At 35.6% G+C, this 20,193-nt stretch overlaps 1 protein-coding gene across 3 annotated transcripts; it reads left to right on the top strand.

The window, feature by feature from the left end:
• The first annotated feature begins 576 nt into the window (after positions 1-576).
• LOC137837299 (transcription factor GTE1-like) lies at positions 577-13,607 on the top strand. 3 transcript variants are annotated; one of them, XM_068646265.1, is made up of 10 exons: positions 577-760; positions 839-1,041; positions 1,178-1,303; positions 2,182-2,397; positions 3,845-3,922; positions 7,726-7,950; positions 8,108-8,206; positions 8,368-8,426; positions 12,842-12,992; positions 13,161-13,607. In XM_068646265.1, the coding sequence occupies exons 2-10, from the start codon at positions 1,039-1,041 to the stop codon at positions 13,329-13,331; spliced, it is 1,128 nt and encodes a 375-aa protein (XP_068502366.1). In that variant the 5' UTR covers positions 577-760; positions 839-1,038; the 3' UTR covers positions 13,332-13,607. The 3 variants fall into 3 exon arrangements, with proteins under 3 accessions (XP_068502366.1, XP_068502365.1, XP_068502367.1); XM_068646264.1 differs by having other exon boundaries at positions 607-752; XM_068646266.1 differs by lacking the exons at positions 577-760; positions 839-1,041; positions 1,178-1,303; positions 2,182-2,397 and adding an exon at positions 3,221-3,308.
• Positions 13,608-20,193: the final 6,586 nt, after the last annotated feature.

Genomic DNA, 20,193 nt, shown 5'->3' on the forward strand with positions numbered 1-20,193 from the left:
TAGAAAGGAAGAAAGCGAATCCTCTCAATAGTTCTCTGGCCCCTACCCTCACACAAGAACAATTTTAAATTTTATTATAAATAAAGTAGTTATTTAAATTTAGAAAACGAATTACGAAAAAATTAAAATAGTAAGAATTTGTATAAAAGGAATAAATATTTTTTTCTTTATTAATAATATAAATAAACAAATAATTAAAGTAATCATACCTATTATATTTTGATATATACTATCAAAAACCGCTGTATACTCAGATAAATTTAAGCTATGTTCTAAAAAAGTAATGTTCTCAAAGCTTCTTATCTGTGACCAGTTATTTTTACACAATTTTACTCTAGACATATAGATAATTTCAATAAAATTCTCCATAATTCATTATAAAAAAATAAAAAGGAAATAAATCTTTTTATAAATTAGAACTAATTTATATATAAATTATATTGACAATTAGAAAATTGTATAGAAACATATATGAAAAATTTATTTAATTTTTAGAAAAAAAGGTTATGAAAAAAAGCTAGTTGTAAAAAGAAACTCTTAATTCGATAAAAAGTTATGTTCTAAAAAAGTGTGTAGGGATTTAAGGTTTTTAAAGAACAAGAACAAGGTACAAAATTTTTACAATTACTGAACCAAAGAGTAATTAAAAGAAAAAAAAAAACTTTGGTTATTCTTCTATCCATCCTCCTCCTTATGCAACAACCATTTTACGTCGCCCGGAGTTGCAGGAAAGACAGATAATACAGAAAGAGGTTCGAATGTGAGTAGATAAATTAGGGTTTATACGAGGAAAGAGGGATTTCGAACCTAATCTGTGTTTTCTTTCTTTCTTTGGCAGAGTGACTTGGGAAAGCATGAATTCACGAGTTTCTTCCACAATTTTACCCATTTCACCAAAAAAAGATCCTGCTCCTGATCTAACTCGCAAATAGGTAGCAAAATCACGATTTGGATCGTGATTTTTTGTACCTTGGCTGTAGACTTTTCACTCACTTCCTTGCTGTTTCCACTGGTTGAAATTTGTTATCTGGAACTGGAATGGTGCTTACTCTACTTTTGTTATTTTCATACTTTCTCTCTCTCTCTCTCTCTCTCTCTCTGTATATACATGTATTATTCAGAATGTTAATCTGAAATGCCATCTATCACTTGGTGACATTTGGTACCCTTATGTCAGATGGAAACATTTGGTGCATCGATTTCAGAGGTCAGGAATGTTGCAACAGGTAATTCCAATGACGGTACGGTTGAAATGGAGGGTTTCAAGCAACGTGTTGATGACATAATTTCAAAGGTTGATAAGGCAAGTAAAGTTATTAAAATAATTATTACGCAATTGTGTATCATGTGCATCGTCGTTATTTGTTAGCTTTTGGTAGGCTCAATTGGTGTTCTTTGGAAAAGAGGTGCTTAGTTGCTTACTAGGAACAGTGTCCCTGGATTAATGTGGCCTAAAGGGAAAGAAAAGCCCTTACAACACTTTGGCTGGATTGAGAGTGCCCGAACTCTCCCGCAATTCACAAACTTCCCTCCTTTGTTTTTCTTTTTCTATCTTTCTTTGAATACAAGCTAGAAGTGCTTTTGGGAGCTTCTTTTTTGGAAATGTAGAGCTTTTTCCAATAGAGATTCCCAAAAGCACTTATAGCTATGTATCAAACAGACTTTTAGTACATTTCTGCTAGGTACAGCCACAACCGTCTTTTGCTCCTTATTACTCTTCCCATTCCATGAATAGTCTCCTATCACTTTTCAACATTGAGTTATACTTGAGGTTATATTTTGTCACCCCTCTTTGAGCTTTTACCTGATTTCCTCTTAATTTGGAATCCATTCATGTAGTTGGTTCCTGAGACAATTCACTAGTAATAAATATTACCTGATTTTGATTACTTTTATATAGGTATCAATAATGATGAGATAAGATTTGAGTTTTATTTTTAATGTTTGCCTCTCCTTAAGTGGTTTAAGGAAATACTATTACTCATTTGGCTTGATTTTTAATTGATATTTGATAGTTATTTTAATATTTAAAGAATGAAAAGTTGCCTGTGTTCTCTGACCTTCAAGAGGCTTTTAGGTTGATTTTAATCTGTATGTCAGTCACATCATGTCTGTTTACAATTGCTCTTGTTTGATTTTAGAGTTCAAGAACTTTTCTGTGTATTGTTTTTGTCCCATCAGCTTGAGCAGAAAGTACATGATGTGGACAATTTTTACTCGAGTATGAATAAAAAGCAAACAAACATGCCTAAAGGTAATTCAGCTACAAAGGATAAAGATAAGGAGAAACATGTTCCAAGTATTAAGAAGCAACAGCAGGATGCCTCACGTAGAGAAGTGGCTGCTTCAAAAAGAATGCAAGATCTTATGCGCCAGTTCGGCACAATACTACGCCAGGCAACTACTTTTCATTTATCAGTGGTGTTTGTGTTGATATGCTGCAGTCTTTGAATCGTATTGTTTTTAGTGCAGCTGTGTGAACATGTTAGTTGTCTGTTTATTTTGATGTTATTTATTTGTGACATTCGTGGGATCATTATGTAACAAAACTGAGTTCACTTGTACAATCTATTAGAAATAATACAAAATTGACTCTCTGAATTTCACTCTAATAGGCTTTTAGTTCTAACAATTTAGTGTAACGTGCTGGTCATGCATGAGTTTCTTCAGTATATACATTTGTGAAGAGTTATTTCCCATATTTCCTAATATAATCACTGAAAATTGTTGGAGATTCATTGACTAAAGATATGACTAAATTGTAGTATACAAGTAGGTGTAAATTTTACCATACAGATCGGTTTTGTAGGGTTGTGATATAATCTTAGGAAGTGGATTTAGACATAACTCAACCCTACAAAATTGGCTTGTAAGATGAGGTTTGTACCCACTTATAAATTGTATAGGCTTCACGTCCATGATTTAACATTTCGAGCATGAGATTAGATATTTGTGGGTAGTCTGATAGCGGGTGACACGATATGGTCAACAAACCTTTGTAGGATAGACTATTATATAGTCTTAAAAAGTAAATTTTAAGTCTAACTTAACCTTATAAAATTGATTTCTAAAGTGAGGTTTGTGCTTACTTATATAATATAATCTAGCCTTATCTCTAGTCAATGTGAGATTTCCAACAAAAACCAATACTAGATGTTAAAAAATAGAAATTTCAATATTTGAAAGATATATTGACAACTTCAAATGCCTTATAGTGAAATGTGGTTTCAACTTTCAAGCTTGATAATTGTAGACGAAGGAAAAGTGAGTGGACTGTTGGAAAAAAGGAGAAGCTTGCAATGAGACAAGTGAGGCTACTGCCCCTGTACTATTGAATTGAAAATTATAACATCCATGGAGGATTCTAGTTGATTTTGATTGGGAGTTGTCAAATATCTATATCAAGGCTATATTTATTTATTTATTAGTTTAATCTATTTGGAAATTGAACCAACTTTGAGTTATTTTTTTTCAAAATTAATGCAAGTTTTACGAAGTAGATAGAGCAATTTTCTTTCTCTGGCTTACCTGGGTTTAGGTTTTTACTGATAAAATACTTGATCACTTGTTAAAATCAACTTTCATTCTTGAGATGCTTCAATATATAAAATTTCTATTCACAAAACATTCTATGCAAAGTATTGTTTCATTTGATTTGGTGATGTTATGTGGCTTGGTTACTTGCAATTTATCTCTGATTTTCCTGTAAAAGCTTTTTTATGTAATGTTTTTTTGTTTGTAGATTGAGTAGTTTAGACTCTACTTTAGACTTTAGTTTAGGGAATGCCTGTCCCCTTTCAAATTATGAAATTATTTCTTTAATAACTGGTGTCTCTTCTGCCAGATCACACAACACAAGTGGGCTTGGCCTTTTATGCAGCCTGTGGATGTAGAGGGGCTTGGTTTACATGATTATTATGAGGTATGATTAATATATGAACTCCCCCATGTTACTTTTGCATTAGTATGGTCTTTATTGGGGTATTTTGTTGCTACTGTTTGGAGACTGAGGTTCATTATATTCCGTTTTAATTTTTGAGGTTTTCGTATATTTCATTTCATCGTGTAATGCATGTTAAGAGAGAAAATGCGATACATTTGATAAATTCTGTGTCTGACTTATACGATATAAGCTCTTATTTAGAATGAATCATAAATTAAATTAACATGAAGCCAAATTTACAGAATTACAAACATACATACATACATTTACATACATACTACTACTGTTGATCTCACATAATATTCGTAAATACTATTTTTGCATAATCTCAAAAATATTTGCATAATCTTTAACACTCCTCAGTATTGAGCACACTTCAGCTTACCTCACTTAGATTGGTCTTCTACAACCATAAATTTGTCCTTTGTGGTAAGATGGTCTAATATAACCTTTGCCTTTAAGCCAAAATTTGATGCTGGAGGCCTAAGAACCATAGTTACTCCTGTCCAACTTGTTAAAAAAGAGAGGGGTAGAAACATTGAGGCATTTGCCATGAGAAGGATTGAATTCACCAGGGGTCATCATGGTAGTTAGAATCACACGATTTTACTTTTCTGCATGCCTTGGCATGTTCATCCATGCTCAGAACTGCTGCTGAGCAGAATCAGTAGACCTGCTGTGCAAGATCGTAAAAACAGTGGAATTGGAGTGTTTCTCAGGTTTATCTGGATCATGTTTTTGTCTGCCAACTTTTAGCATTGGGTGAAATTTCTTTATTTATGTGCTTTTGTAAACCTAAGCCCCAGAACCAACTTGTTTGTAACTCCAACACTTGGAAGTACTATAGTATTTTAAGTTGCTTTGCTTATCATTTATGACTAGTTATGAGTTCTGTATTGGGTTTAGTCATGAGCTTCTTGTGCTTATGAATCTATGATTAAATTTAGGCTTAATTAAAATTGGTGTGTTACATGGTTTTTTTTTTCTTAACTATGCTATTATGTGCATATATACATATATATGTATATTGTGTAATTTGTTGAATCTTATGCTTTGTGTTTTGATTCCACAATTTATGATTTCTGTATCTCCTTTTTGAGTTTGAATTGAATCTTGTGTTAAACTACCTTGCCATGGGTTAGTGGAGGAGAGAGAAAAGGTTGTGAAGTGGGAAATGTGCCAAAAGGTTGATTTCAGCCTCGGAACTGTTCCTCTTTTGTTTTAGTTTTTTTAAATAGTAGTAGCTCTTACGAGTCGAGTTACGATCTTCGAGTTTCACAACATTGCTCCTTAGCAATTATACTCATATTCCTCGTGTCCAGGTCCTGAAATACACAATAAGAGAAGAAAGTTATTGAGCAATTCAATTTTTTTGTAATGACATATAACACATCTTTTAATAGAGTAGATGATTCTAAATAAAGTTATATTCTCGGATTTGTATATGGGTACACTACCATCATTTGCAATTGTAATGAGTTGTTCTTTGGTCATTTTGACGTAAGAATTGAAGAGCTTAGGAATAAGAGTCATGTGATTAGTGGCTTCTGAATTCAAACACCTTGAGACAAAGGGCCAATATTTATTATTGAATGTACTCTTACCTTTCATGGGTAGGGTATACAAGCGTAGGACATAGTCATTGATTCATTGTTTTCAAATGATCAAGTTCCTCTTTAAAAACTTTCATACTAGACATTGAATAATACAAAACAAAGAGATAATATATATTCAACCCTTATTGCTTTGATTCGTAACAAGAAAATGCCTGTTTGGCAACAAAATCAAATCAGAGTCAAATGAGACGCCACCCCTTGCTACACCAATTACATTCTCATCATATCCATTTGTTTAAAAAAAAGAAAATAAAAACATGCTGAAATGAATAGGGAGATTTTGTAGATATTTTTTCTTAATTACTATGGAGAGGTATTTAGAATATATTTTATCCTAATAATCTGTTGTCTACAACAGAATGCTCTCCTACTTGTTATTTTTCATTAAAATTTCTCTTTTCAATTCTTTGTTCCTAACAAAGTCTCACACCACTTGCAAAAATCCCCATCCCCTCACTTGGGAGCAGACATCACATCATTTCACTTTCTTTTTTTTATCTTCAATAATATTGAATTTTCTTTTTCCCAATGATGCATCTTTAGCTTCTGCATATATTTTCATCATTAATGGTTTAATTTCTTCCGACCCGGTAGCACAATGTTCAGAATATTTTCTAATCTCATCTACGCAACATTTGAATCTCAAAACTCCTACACTCATGGTTATGAGAAACAGTCATAGATTTAACTTTTCAGGTGTTTCCTTGAATATCTATTATATGGTTCCACCCAATATTTGACATGTTTGGAGATTTTTCCTTCTAGCTTTAGAAACTTGAGACAGTTGCATTGCTATAAATTGAATTTGATCTAGTTCCACTCCTAGACATTTTATAATTTAAATGGTACTGAAATATTAATGTATAATAACAGTATGGAAAATAACTATAAAAATTGCAGTTCTAAGATATAAATTTCAAAATACGATTTTAGAAAATCATAATTATAAATTTGGGACAATAAAAACTTATGTTGTGGATGTTACAATGCATTAAGGTAGAGACAATAAAAAACCATCAATGAGGAGAAAGGGAATTGACCTTCAAATGGGGGTCATATCCTTGTTGTTGATGTTCAAATCATACACAAAGAGAAGAAATTGTGTGCATTCACAATCCAAATCGCATGAGGAATCAAAATTGTGTGCATACTCGAAATGTGAGAAAGAAGGGAATAAATTTTGCATAGAATTATAGTAAGAAAGAAAAGGCATGAGTTACTAACCTAATTTTATGCTATTCTTAGAAACCCAAAACAACTAGTTTAATGCCATTTTATTTAAAAAGTATTGATGTAGTCGTGCGAGCCTATGGAATTTTATCTAAAAACTGTGTCCAATTTAACTGGTGTAGAGCCTGAAAGAGTTTGAGTGGAGGTGATTTTAATCTTATAAGCCAATTTTATAGGGCTGAGTTAAGTCTAAACCCACATCCAAAAATGGTATTGGAGCCTATTCTAGATTCATAAAAAAGGTTACTTACTCATGCTATCCACATATCATGCTCAATAGAATTAGACATGATGGGGGTGTGTTGTGAAAAACCAAGTCTCACATCAACAAATGGAGTATGAAAAAAAAGTATATAAGAAGTTTGTTTTGTGGTTTGAGTTAGGCTTAAATCCACACTCTAGGAACTTGCTATGTTGTTCTTGGCCTGTGAACAAGTGAGTTACTAGTTAACTTGGGAGTTCAATAACTCAATCGAAATCACAATCATACTCCAGTCCTACACACCAATGTTCCCACGAGCGATTTAGTACATCTTTTGATCCTAACAAGAATGGTGTTCATGGAGTAGGCTTGTCTCTTTCTCAGGTTCTATATGAGTTCCATGTATTTAAGCTACAAAGTGGAGGCTCTTTTTTATAGATTTATAAATACTTTAAATAGCGGTTTGCGCAGTTTACTTAGTTACATGCATATAGTACCTAATATCCCCTAATTTCCTTAATTGCAATATTTACATACTCTTTATCATTGTAATTCTTTATCTCTTCTCAAAAATACTTTGCAAAGAAAGAACAATTATTTTGAAACCCTAATAGATTACATTTTTGTGATTGCGAATGACTGATTTCATTCAGAACAGGGTGTTCAGGGATCTGATTTTCCATACAATTCTCTTTCCATGCTTTGATTGATCTGTTGTATATGCTGCTTTCTAGGTCATTGACAAGCCCATGGATTTTAGTACGATTAAGAATCAAATGGAGGCTAAGGACGGTACTGGATATAAGCATATTCGAGAAATATGTGCTGATGTGAGGCTGGTTTTCAAGAATGCTATGAAGTATAATGACGAAAGAAGTGACGTTCATGTGATGGCAAAAACATTGTTGGCAAGGTTTGAGGAGAAATGGTTGCAACTTCTGCCTAAAGTTACTGAAGAGGTAACTTATTTTGAATTAATTGTTTGAGACCAATTGTTGTGTTGGATGGAACATTACTAATTCAGAAATTTTGTGATCCTATTTCATAGTGTAAACGTCTTACAATTTTTGGCAACATTGTCTTGATACCTGTTATCATGAGGTTATTAAATTGTAGGAAACTAGACGAGAAGAGGAAGAAGCTGAAGCACAGTTAGCATTGCAAGTTGCTCAGGAAGCAGCTCAAGCTAAAATGGCTAGAGACTTAAGTAATGAGGTATTTGTAAGAGGTTTACAACCTTATTAAATCTATAATATGGGACCATGAATTTAATCAAACGATCCATATATCTTTTCTTCAAGTATATTAAAGATACACTTGATTTGGGAATATTGAACTATATCTACATTTTTTAAGGTGTACTCTATATTTTTCAGCTGTATGAAGTTGATGTGATTCTAGAAGAGCTACGGGAGACGGTTCTTAAAAGATGCAGGTTAGCTGTTGTATCATATGTTTCCTGAAAAACATATTCAAAATATAACGTGATATAGTTTGGCCTAAATATTTTGTATGCTTTGTGATGCAATTCTATGCATGCTTGGGGTGATACTTTTGGGTTACAAATAATAAAATCCATTGCCTCTACTCTTTTCTTCCATCTATGCCCAAAACCTTATAATTTCAAGATGGTATCAGATTGTTTCTCTTTCCTCCTGTGCATACTCCATTTTGCTGTCATGTTTTGTAAAACTAGGAGCTATACTTAATTTCAATATTTATTCTTTAGATGTAGATTGCATCCACCCCACAGACTTAACAAGCACCTTTTCAACCCTTTGGGTGCATCATTCCCTCCTCCCGAAGGAGGTTGATCCAATGTTGTTAATGGTGGATGGTGGAGCATAGTGGAAACCCCAAAGACACGCACACTACAAAAGAAATAGAAAAAAAAAATATAAAAAAATGCAGCAGATATTGATACTGAAATGTAGATTCCAGTAACAATTGATTAAATTCCTAGGATATTATGTCAAGTTTCTCGAGTTCATAGTAAAAAGTGCCTATATATACATCAATTAAGTCCTTTTAAGTTAAAGAACCAATTTGATGTCCTTCTGAATATGATAAAAACAATATATATCATACAAATTAACAGTTTTCAATATTGTTGTTGGAGGTTTTCAATATTGTTGTTGGAGATCCCACATCAACTAGAGAAAAAATCAATTTATAATATATAAGTAAGGGCAATTCTCACCTTATAAGTCGGTTTTGTGAAAATGTGTTAGGCTCAAACTCACTTCCTAATATGGTATCAGTCTGGTAATAGTTCTCTTTTCTATTCCCTTAATACTACTGACAATTTGCCCTCTATCACCATTGCCAATGATTTAAAAACCCAAGCTTGAGTCATTGACACTACCCAACCCCTTCTATCCTTTAGTGTTGGTTTTGTCTTTGTGTATCTAACTACTCATTTAGTTTACTTTCTGTCACCCGATTAACCAAATCCAATGACATTATTCTTCAAATTCAATAAAAAATTGTTACCTTGTGTAATCAAATATTGGGATGATGATTGGTGTTCGATATAAGTTGCATGGCCTCTATTATCTCTCTCCATCAACACCTATCTATTTGGTGTCTATTATTTCTCCAATGACGATTCATGCACAATTAGGACACCTTGGGTTTGACCAAATCGCAAAAGATGGTGTCAAATATCTAGTTTGAATAGTGAGTCATGTTAGTTAGATATACACATTTATCTTTGTTCTCCTTAGTTGACTTGGACATGTGTGGTCCTTCTCGTACTTTCATACACTTTTAATGAAATCAAACATTATTTGGCATACCTATACATGCTTTTTGTAGTTACAATGCCCATTGGTGCCTTGGAACAAAGATAGACAGAAGGGGTTCTACCTGTTTATCACACTCTGACGATCAAGTCAGTGAGAGCATACAAAATAATAACGAGTTTCAGTCTCTAGCACTCAGAAACAGCATACCTTTACCGGGAGTCTCAAGCCCCTTTTATAGTTATCCCTTTAACAATTTTCTCTCACGAGAATATAATCTCAACTGAAAGCATAACAAAAACAATATTCTGCCTACAGGCACCTTTACTCACAGTAACAACAGAAGAAAATCTCGTGCACCTTTATTCTTAGGTGCTCACCACTTAGCTAATATCTCTATATATTCAAATAACAACTTTATGCATCTATTTATTTATCTAACAACTTTGCTTATATTAACATATATACTTGACTAACAACTTAATATATATCAACACATATATTTAACTAACAACTTTATATTAGCATTTGACCAAACTTATTATCTTCCCTATTTTTAATTATTCTCCACCGGGCTTACCAATGAAACTGGGCCGAGCTCATGACTCGCCCTTTGGGCCCAAAATCGAGCTGACCATACCGAAATACTTGGACCAGGGATGGTATTTAACTTCCCGTGGATCGGTGTCTCATGTGCTGGCTCCATGAGGACAACTTCACCTTGCGGTCCTTCCTGGCTGTCCTCGAGATACTGCTTTAAGAACCCATCCTTGACTAGGTCAGCCAGTTGGTGACCCAAGGCTATGCATCGCTCCATGTTATGCTCGAATGCCCTATGGAACTCGCACCAGGCATCTTTTTGTGACCCTAGGTTTCGCTCCGTCTTCTGGGGAAACTTCAACTTGTCTACCACTCCTGGCATACCCAAGAGCTCTTTGTAGGACACAAAACTTGGGCTGAGCTTGCGGCTCTTCCCTCGCCTTCCCCCTCGACTCGTCCTTCTTGGCCACATAAGGCACACACCTTGAGTCCGTTCTCTTCTCAGCAGAGGTTTCAAGGACCCACTGAGGTCGGTCTCGGCTGCTCTCCTTAGGCTTAGGCTGCCTAGAGTGCGAGCATCCGTTCTTCCGGAGCACGGCTTCTTCCGCCTCAATATGTGCGATAGCCCGCTCACGCACCTCAGAAAACGTCTCAGCTGGGTTCCTGATCAACGAATCACTTAATGGCCCTGTTGCCATCCCTTGCTTGAAAGCGGCGATCATCATCTCTTCATCGTGTGTTGAAGTCTTACTGTCAGTGTGTTGAACCTGTTCAGATACTCCTTCAACCTCTCTCCGTCCCTTTGCCTCACACCAAAGAGGTCATACAGCCTTGGAGGGTTGACCTTGTTGGCAGAGAACTGTTCTCTGAACAACCTGGTGAACTGGGAGAAAGAGGTAATGTGGTCGACAGGGATCCCATTGAACCATTGGAGGGTTGTACACGTAAAAGTGCCTGTGAATATCTTGAATCGAATGGCATCTGTTCCTCCTGAAATGATCATCTGAGCATTGAACGTCGCGAGATGGCTTTTAGGGTCCTCTACCCCCGTGAAAAAGGCCATCTTGGGTGTGCTATAGTGAGGTGGCACGGCCTCATCCATGATCGCCTGTGAGAATGGCTTGGGAGTGTTCCCTTACTGGTTAAGTTCGAAGTTTGTTCCCTGGTGGAACGTCGGTCATGTTGCTGCACACTCCTTCGCAACTCCTCACTGGTTTTACGCAGCTCCTTGCTGGCTCATACATTCTCCTCCATAGCCATGCGGGAGGCCGCGATCTCTGCCATCAAGCGTTGTTGCAGAAGCTCTTGCTCAACTCAGGCTTCCGCTCGTAGCCTTTCCTGCTCAGCCTTGGCTTCTTCGTTTGCTTCTTGGAGGGCTCTCATGGTCTCCATGAGTTGTTGTAAGGTGGGAGCATCGCTTCCTTTGGATCCCAACGGTGCTTGCCTCGTGTTCCTCATCACATCAGAAAACTCAAACACAACTGTGGATGAGATCAGGTTTTATCGGGCTCCATGGTGGGTGTCAAATGTTCTCGCTGGTTGACCTCAGGTGGACTGGATGGTGAACTCCACTTCTGATCTGTCTTCTCTGGAAAGTCTGGCACTCGGCTCCATTGGACAGAGTACTAGAGATATCAAATCATCAAATCAGTTTCAGTCTTAGTATTCAGAAACAGCGTACCTTCACTGGGGTTCTCAAGCCCCTTTTATGGATATCCCGCAAACAACTTTTTCTGTCAATAATGTAATCTCAACAAAAGACCATTTAATCATAAGGAAAACCAACTACTAACGGGCACCACTTATCTTCAAGTGCTAACAGCAGGAAAACATTATGTTTAACAAGTGTACCATTATTCTCGGGTGCTCCTTTTTTATTGTCAACAACTATTAATTAATATGTAACTAACATGTATTAATTAATATATAACTAACTTGCATATTATCACAAGAGATAAAATATCTCTTTCATCTTTAGAATAATATCATAACAAATTTAAACAATAACAATTATATCTTTCATCTTCAGAAGAATATCACAACAAATAAAATGTCACTTTATCTTCAAAATAATATGATAACATATTTAAACAATAACAATTATATCTTTCATTTTTAAAATAATATCACAACGGATAAAATATCTCTTTATCTTTTATCTTAATTATCTTTTTTGGGTCGACCCCTACCTGGGCTGAGCTCCCAACCCACCTCTAGAGCCCAAACGTCAAGCGGACCTCCCCCAAATACCTGGACTGAGGTCCCGAGCATTCCATTCCAGTACATTTTTTTTTTTCATGAGAATTGGTGAAAAGGTAACAACATGAGTTGTTGAATTGTACTGGTGATATTTGTATTGTTTCTGACTTTTGTTGGGATAGGATGCTGTTCCACATTTACGTATCTCTTAGTGGGTTTGGTTTGACCCTCCACATATTTGTATTTCTTTTCCCTTTAATAATATTTTTAAGAATACTTCGTGTGATTGTTTAATAATCTTTTCTCTTCATATATGTCCCCTAACTTAGTATTTCTAGAAAGATAAATTTGAGAAAATTATTTGCAGAAAAATGTCTACTGAAGAAAAGAGAAAGCTTGGAGATGCTCTTACCAGGTTGTCACCTGAAGATCTAAGCAAAGCATTGGAAATTGTTGCTCAAAACAATCCAAGCTTCCAGGCAACTGCTGAAGAGGTGGATCTAGACATGGATGCTCAGGTCATTATGTGTTCATTTCAAAGTGTCATGACATTCAATTTTTCCTTAAAGTCTAAATATATAACCAGATAAATAAGATTGTTTTTGTTTCTTTTTGGATTGAATACAACTGTTTGTCACAATTGAGTTAGTGAGTTGGCTAATGTGTATATTGTGTTCCTTAAGCAGAGTGAGTCTACCTTGTGGAGGTTAAAATATTTTGTTAAGGAGGCTTTAGAAGTGCAGGGCAAGAACTCAGGAAGCATAGGTGGCAACGAAAACCAGAACAACAACAAAAGAAAAAGAGAGTTCTGTGATGCTATTGCCAAAACGAAAAAGAAGACCAAGAAGCCAACTTGATGATCTTTTGGAGATGATAACCCCGCCCTCCGTTTTAGATTATCTCAAATGATTGCTGATGCCGAAAGTGTAATTTCAAGAAACAAACCCATGAGTAGAAGTCATTTTGGAAGAAATCCTTGGGATGTAACCTATTAGTTTTGAAGGTAATTTTGGTTTCTGTGGTGTTTTAATTTTATTACAAGAAACCAATGGCTAAGTCATGGAAATCATGTATATTATCTTAAACTAATTTTAATTCAAGGGACTTGCTCCCAGTCAGAATTTTCTCTGGAATTCTATTTTCTAATTTGCATTTTTTAGCCTTATTTCCATATTTGTTTTAGAATTTGTTATTACTTCAAACTATCTTATGTTAGGAATTATTTATCCATCCAAAATGAAAAGTAAACGTATATCATAAATTATTTTGCAGATGAATTTGCCCAAGTAGTTTCTTTATGTTGTCTGCAAATTTTCTTTCATGAATAGTTTCTTTTGTCCTATATATCCGAAAGAAAATTTTTAAGTTGGAAAGAAAAATTATTAGTTGTTTTTTAGATTAAAAAATTGTTTGTAATTTCACTTGTATGTTTAGGATAACTGGTTTATATGGGTGGGATATTTCATAAGCACTTTTAAAGAAGAAAATTTTAAAAGTTAAATAAAGTAACTAAGTTTGTATTTGGGTTAAAACATAAAACTTTAGAAAGGTTTTATACGAAGAAGTTCCTACAAAATCAATTTGTGCAGCAGTTAACTGGGAAGATAATTTGTATTTTTCTCAGTAGCTAGAATTTCTGAGCATATGGTTGTTTTTTTCTTTAACAATTTTTTTTCCAATTATAATCAATAAATATTATCCGTTATTGAAGTATTTAGTTTTTAAAACTATCTCGAACATACCTTATTAAAAGTTGTCGGTATTTAAACATTAAAAATACGATGAAAAAAAAGTTATTATGAATACGAAGACAGTACCATATTTATATAATATTTTTCATAAATAGAAGATCATATTTATTTAATATCTTTGATGAAATAGAAAATCATTAAAAAATTTAAACAGGTTAATTAGGATTTAATTTTTTTATCATATGCATGGAAAGTAAAACTTTATAAATAAATATTAAATGTATTATAAATTTGGAAAAGAAGAAAAAAAGTAAATTCTCGGCATCTATTAATTTGAGTCGATACACATAGCACGGCAAATTATTGGGTGTTTTTTTTGCCAAAACATTCTAACTATTCTAACATCCTTCATTCATACTGTTATTTTTTTTTTTTTAATTTCACTATTCTGTCTCATAAAACCATTTCATTTCTTTATTTCTATTTATTAATATAACTATTTTCTGCCACTCTGTTGTTGGGTATGAAGCCAGGATCAATTGGGTTGAGCTGAGTAGACACCATGTTTTAGTGAGTGGGCTTAATCATTGTGTCCCTTTATTATCTCTATTTATCTCTATTTAAAGAGATCATTGTACTTGTAATTGGTGTGCAACAGGATATAATGTAAACCTAATAGTTGCCCGTGTGGATGTAGGTTGCAGTTGGCAACCGAACCACGTTAAATCTTGTGCTGTTTATTTTTCTGCAGTTGATTCGTGATTGTGTGTGTTGCTTCCGCGTGCGTTTTTCCCATCAAGTGGTATCAAGAGCCTTGGTTCGTTTACACACTAGAGATACGATCAGCAGAAATTAATCGACGAGATGTGAAAATTGCGGTTGCAGTAGCGTCCCAGAGTTAGGGTTTCGTAGAGGCGGCAACAATGTCCCAAAGTTAGGGTTTCGCAGAGGCGACAACAACATCCCAAAGCTAGGGTTTTGCAGGGGTTGCAGCAGCGTCCTAAGGCTTAGGGTTTCCCAGATCTGCTTCACAACAGCGGTGACCAGCGACAGTGGTGGTGCGGAGCGCAAGGGCAGTGGGGACTGCGACCAGGTCTGTTGGTGAGTGATTTTGGGTGATGCAAATTTTATGTTCTTGATTTTTTTTTTTAAAAAAAGATTGCCAAGATCTGAAATCAGTTGTACCGAGTATCTCGTCTAGTCATTTGAGATGACAGAAGAAGGGAGGTTCATAATTGAAAAATTCGATGGTATAGATTTCAGTTGGTGGAAAATGCAAATTGAGGATTTGCTAGTTCAAAAATATTTGGACGTGGCTTTGGATGACAAGCCAGAAAAGATGTTTAATGCATAGTGGGCAGGTTTGGATCGGAAAGCTATGTTCGTTATCCGACTCTCTTTGAGTAAGAATGTTGCGTTCAACATTTTGAAGGAGAAGACAGAGAAAGGTATCATGGAAGCATTGTCTAACATGTACGAGAAGCCATCTGCTGCAAACAAGGTGTTTCTGATTAGAGAATTGGTAAACACAAGGATGAAGGAAGACAGTTCAATTACTGAGCACATCAATAAAACGAATTCGATCTTAGCCAGACTTATGTCAGTGGGCATTAAGTTCGATGATGAAGTTCAAGCTTTACTACTGTTATCGTCTTTGCCTGACAGTTGGTCCGGAACGGTTACAACAGTTACCAGTTCAGCGGGATCCGATGGATTCACTTTTGAGAAGATTCGTGATCTCATTCTTGGCAAGGATGTCCAAAGAAGGAGTTCTGGAGAATTATCTAGTGAATCACTATATGTCATCATAGGAGAGAAATATCAGAGATAATGGGAGCAAGAACAAAAGAAGGAGTCAGTCAAAGACTTGGGATTGCTCAAGTGTAACATGTTGGAGCTGAAGGAGGTGAGGCATTTCAGGAATCAATGCCCTAATGATAAATAAGTCAACATTGCAGAAGACTTCGCGGACGAGGACCTTTTAGTCTGTTGCGCGGATAGCAGTGTGGATTCCTGGGTCATGGATTCTGAAGCATTGCAGAATCTAGTTATTGGAGACTTTGGAAAGGTAAGACTAGCGGACAATAGAACTCTTGATGTTATGCGGGCATGGGTGACATAGTGTTGAAGACACCAGTTGGTTTTTGGACTTTGAAGGATGTCAGAGTTGTTCCAAGCTTGAGGAAAAGTTTGATTTCTGTTAGGCAGTTGGACGAACAGGGACATGAGGTGAAGTTCGGAAATCAGCAGTGGAAGGTTGTAAAGGGAAATCTTGTCATGGCCTGCGAAAGAAAGAGAGGTTCGTTGTATATGGTCGAATTACCGTGTTTGAGGGAGTGACCATCCCAGTTCAGAAGATAAACAAAGTCTGGTTCACAGAATCTCGTGGGCAGAAGAGGGTTGTCTTTACAAGAGAGAAACCCAGAGCCACAGGTCAGATTCAGGATGAACGAGCATGGAAAGGTTCAGGTAGACCAGTCAGAGGTACTTGTGGCAGTGCGAGCACGGGTTGCGCTTCAGCTAAGGTTCCTAGACGACAGTGGGTTGGGAGAACCAGTATTCCAGCGGTTGAAACTTCTCCAGAAAAATTCTTGTTGAATATGGAGAGTGTTTGTTCTCATGTTGTTCCAGGATAAGGCAGTTCCTGTAAGTGGGAGTCGGTAGGAACAGAGAATGGGTCAGTGACTGACGTGTTGAAACTCAGGTTGTTCCAGGATCCGGCAGTTCCTGTAAGTGGGAGTCGGTAGGAACAGAGAACGGGTCAGTGATTGACGTGTTGAAACTCAGGTTGTTCCAGGGTCCGGCAGTTCCTGTAAGTGGGAGTCGGTAGGAACAGAGAACGGGTCAGTGACTGATGTGTTGAAACTAAGGGAAGTTTTAACGAAGTTTTCAAAATGATTAAGAAGGCTGATGAACATTGTTCCGTGACTTCAAGTGGGAGATTGTTGGGTATGAAGCCAGGATCAATTGGGTTGGGCTGAGTAGACACCATGTTTTAGTGAGTGGGCTTAATCATTGTGTCCTTTTATTATCTCTATTTATCTCTATTTAAAGAGATCATTGTACTTGTAATTGGTGTGCAACAGGATATAATGTAAACCTAATAGTTGCCCGTGTGTGGATGTAGGTTGCAGTTGGCAACCGAACCACGTTAAATCTTGTGTTGTTTATTTTTCTGCAGTTGATTCGTGATTGTGTGTTGCTTCCGCATGCGTTTTTCCCATCAGTCTCATTGCTTCAAAATTATAATACCTTACAGGACTAACTTTTTTTTTTTTTCACATTTCATTTTAAAAAATCATTATGTAACAACATAAAATGTATTAGGTATCCTTTACTTTCTCTTCTCTTTCACCTATCTTTACTCTCTTCAGATATCCATGCATTATTTAATTTTTTTTTTAATTCAGTAACAAACATCAGTTGTCAAAAGAGACGAAACACGAAGAAGTGATTATGCTTATAAAATAGAACATATTTTAATATCGTAAAAAATAATTGATTTAAAATAGTTAATATCCAAAATCCGATTCTAGTGCTTCATTATCCATTCACAAGTTTGGTTTGGTTTGTTAATTAATGTGGAAGCTAAACTACTGTTAATTACTATTATGTACTCTTGCAGAAATTTTGGATTAGAGATTCCCAAAGTAAAATCAAAAAACAAAAGTTATATTTTCTTTCGTACAAGCATCGGATCCACACACTGCCTCTAATAATTGGAGTGCCCTCTTATACACTGCAGTATACAATAAATCACTTAAAGGGCATATTTAAAACCTCCCAAGATCATTTTTGTCATTTCACTTTTTTGTAGGTGCAGGAAGAAGAGTGATAGGGTGTAGAAAGAAATATCTTTCTTTTTTTAGAGATTATAAGCTAGGTATTTTTTTCTTCACCCCTACAATTTTCAAAATAACAAAATCACCCTTGCAAGTTCTATTTGAAAGGACAACTTGAATGGCTTCCACGACAGAGGTGAGTTTGCTACTGTGATCGTTGGGGTTGGTGCATGGAACATCGAGGTCAGTGGAGCTACGACGAAGATGGTGGTGTGTTTTCGAAGGCTTCGTTGGTGGTAAAAAATGGGTTGCGTTGAATTTTTTCTGAGATTAGCTTTCAGAAGTAATTTGGAAGAGAAAAAATAAATTTTGGATTGAGTAATCTATAAGGTAGCAAAATGAATTCTGGAAGGGGTGTTCAGTAAACCAATGTTTTTCCATAGTAGGAGATCCATAAAACAAATAAAACCATTGCGGATCGTCCTATTCATTACACATTTTTTTACTTCCCGTGAGGTGAATTTGGAATTAAAAAAAAGTGTACCGGATAGGACAATCCAGAATGATTTTATTTGGATTTAAAATCTCTTATTCTAGTAACAAGTTTGTGACGTTTTGTTGTCTTTTTTAATGTTTTGTTGGAATTTTGTGGTAACATGTTACTTTGTAGGAATATGGAGAATACCAAAAGTTTGACCAAGGATTATATCATGAGGTTGATGTGTAGGAGGGTTTAGATGATATTGATATTGATCGGTCAATATCTTGTAAAGCCATTAACAATATATGGAATAAACACCGTAAAAAGCATGATGTGCCATGATTAAGAGTAGAGTTTTGAACCAAGTTGTTGATTACTTAATTAGAATTAAAGGGACAATAGACCCGTTAACACTTTCTGGTAACTTTCCTTTCCTGATGAGTTTTTATATAATTTGAATTCCATACATGATGTGCCATGATTCTATTCTTATAAATTACTTAATTTATATTGTTTTTCCTCCTCATGTTTTTAAATCTCAAATCGGTAAACTGAAATTTGTTGCTAAATTATATGTTTGGGGGTATGCATACTTATGGAGATTAAGTAAGTGATCAAGTTGATAGAAAATGTGTGCCTAACCATGAGTTTCAAGATATTTTGTAGGACACTTTAGTAGGAGGCCATTTCGGACTTTAAAGAATAGCAAGAAGAATGTTATACAATGGATTTTCTAGCCAACAATCTTCAACGATGCACAAATATTTGTGTCAAGATGTGAGATATGCCAAAGAGCTAGAGACAATATTACTAGAAGGAAGGAAAAGGCACATCATCCTGTAATTGTTTGTGAAATTTTTTATGTTTGGGGTTCATGAGATCCTTTCCTAATTTGCTGATTTTTCTTACATTTTAATTGTTGTTAATTATGTATCCAAATGGTAAAAGCTAAGACCACCAAAACTAATGATTCCGTGTGCAGGTGCTTCTGGAGGTATGACTCCATATGATCATCCTTAGCCATGTGAATCACATATGAATATGATACAAATCGAAACCACTCCATATATTGTTCAACGCAAGCGTCGGGATAAGGTGCTAAGTCCATATCTTGTATGACATAATCATTGAAATGCAACCATCGTCGGTCCACTTCATTTGTAGTCAAATCACCATCTTTAACTACAAATGGGAGTGGAGGGATCCTCTGCACATATCCATACTGATGGAGAATACGTTTAGGAAAGTGTAATTGTCTTTAACTTCCAAGCCTAATATAACCCGAGAATAAGGATATCCACTCAAATGGACGTTCTTCCCAATTCTCCTCGTATGTGTAAAATCGAATGCCAGGTAATGTAACTGTATCTAGCTGCAACGCCCAAATGCAACTGAAGCAACTTTCCCAACCTCATACATCATAGAACGAGGTTCCTTTTTAGAATACTCGGATCGCACACGTCTCATGCCTATAGAGGGAAATGCTTATAGATCAAACCTTGCCACAAAGTTGCATAACCAACTAGTTGTCTAGTCTCTGCGTAGCTACAATCTCTTAGTTTCTCATACATGTGGGTTAACATGGCTGCCGCCCATGCATATGCCTTTGTTAGCCTCAAATCTACAAAAAGCCAAGTATATGACACTAACTGAAGTAGCACTTCTGTCGGTGAAGATGGTGCAACCAACAAGGTGAAGTAAATATGCTCTGGAAACTTGATGTGAGTTGGTTTTAGGATTGCACATTTTAGAGGTTGCACTTTGT

Source organism: Phaseolus vulgaris, chromosome 4 (genome assembly GCF_000499845.2).
Source record: "Phaseolus vulgaris cultivar G19833 chromosome 4, P. vulgaris v2.0, whole genome shotgun sequence".
Classification (NCBI taxonomy): domain Eukaryota; kingdom Viridiplantae; phylum Streptophyta; class Magnoliopsida; order Fabales; family Fabaceae; genus Phaseolus; species Phaseolus vulgaris.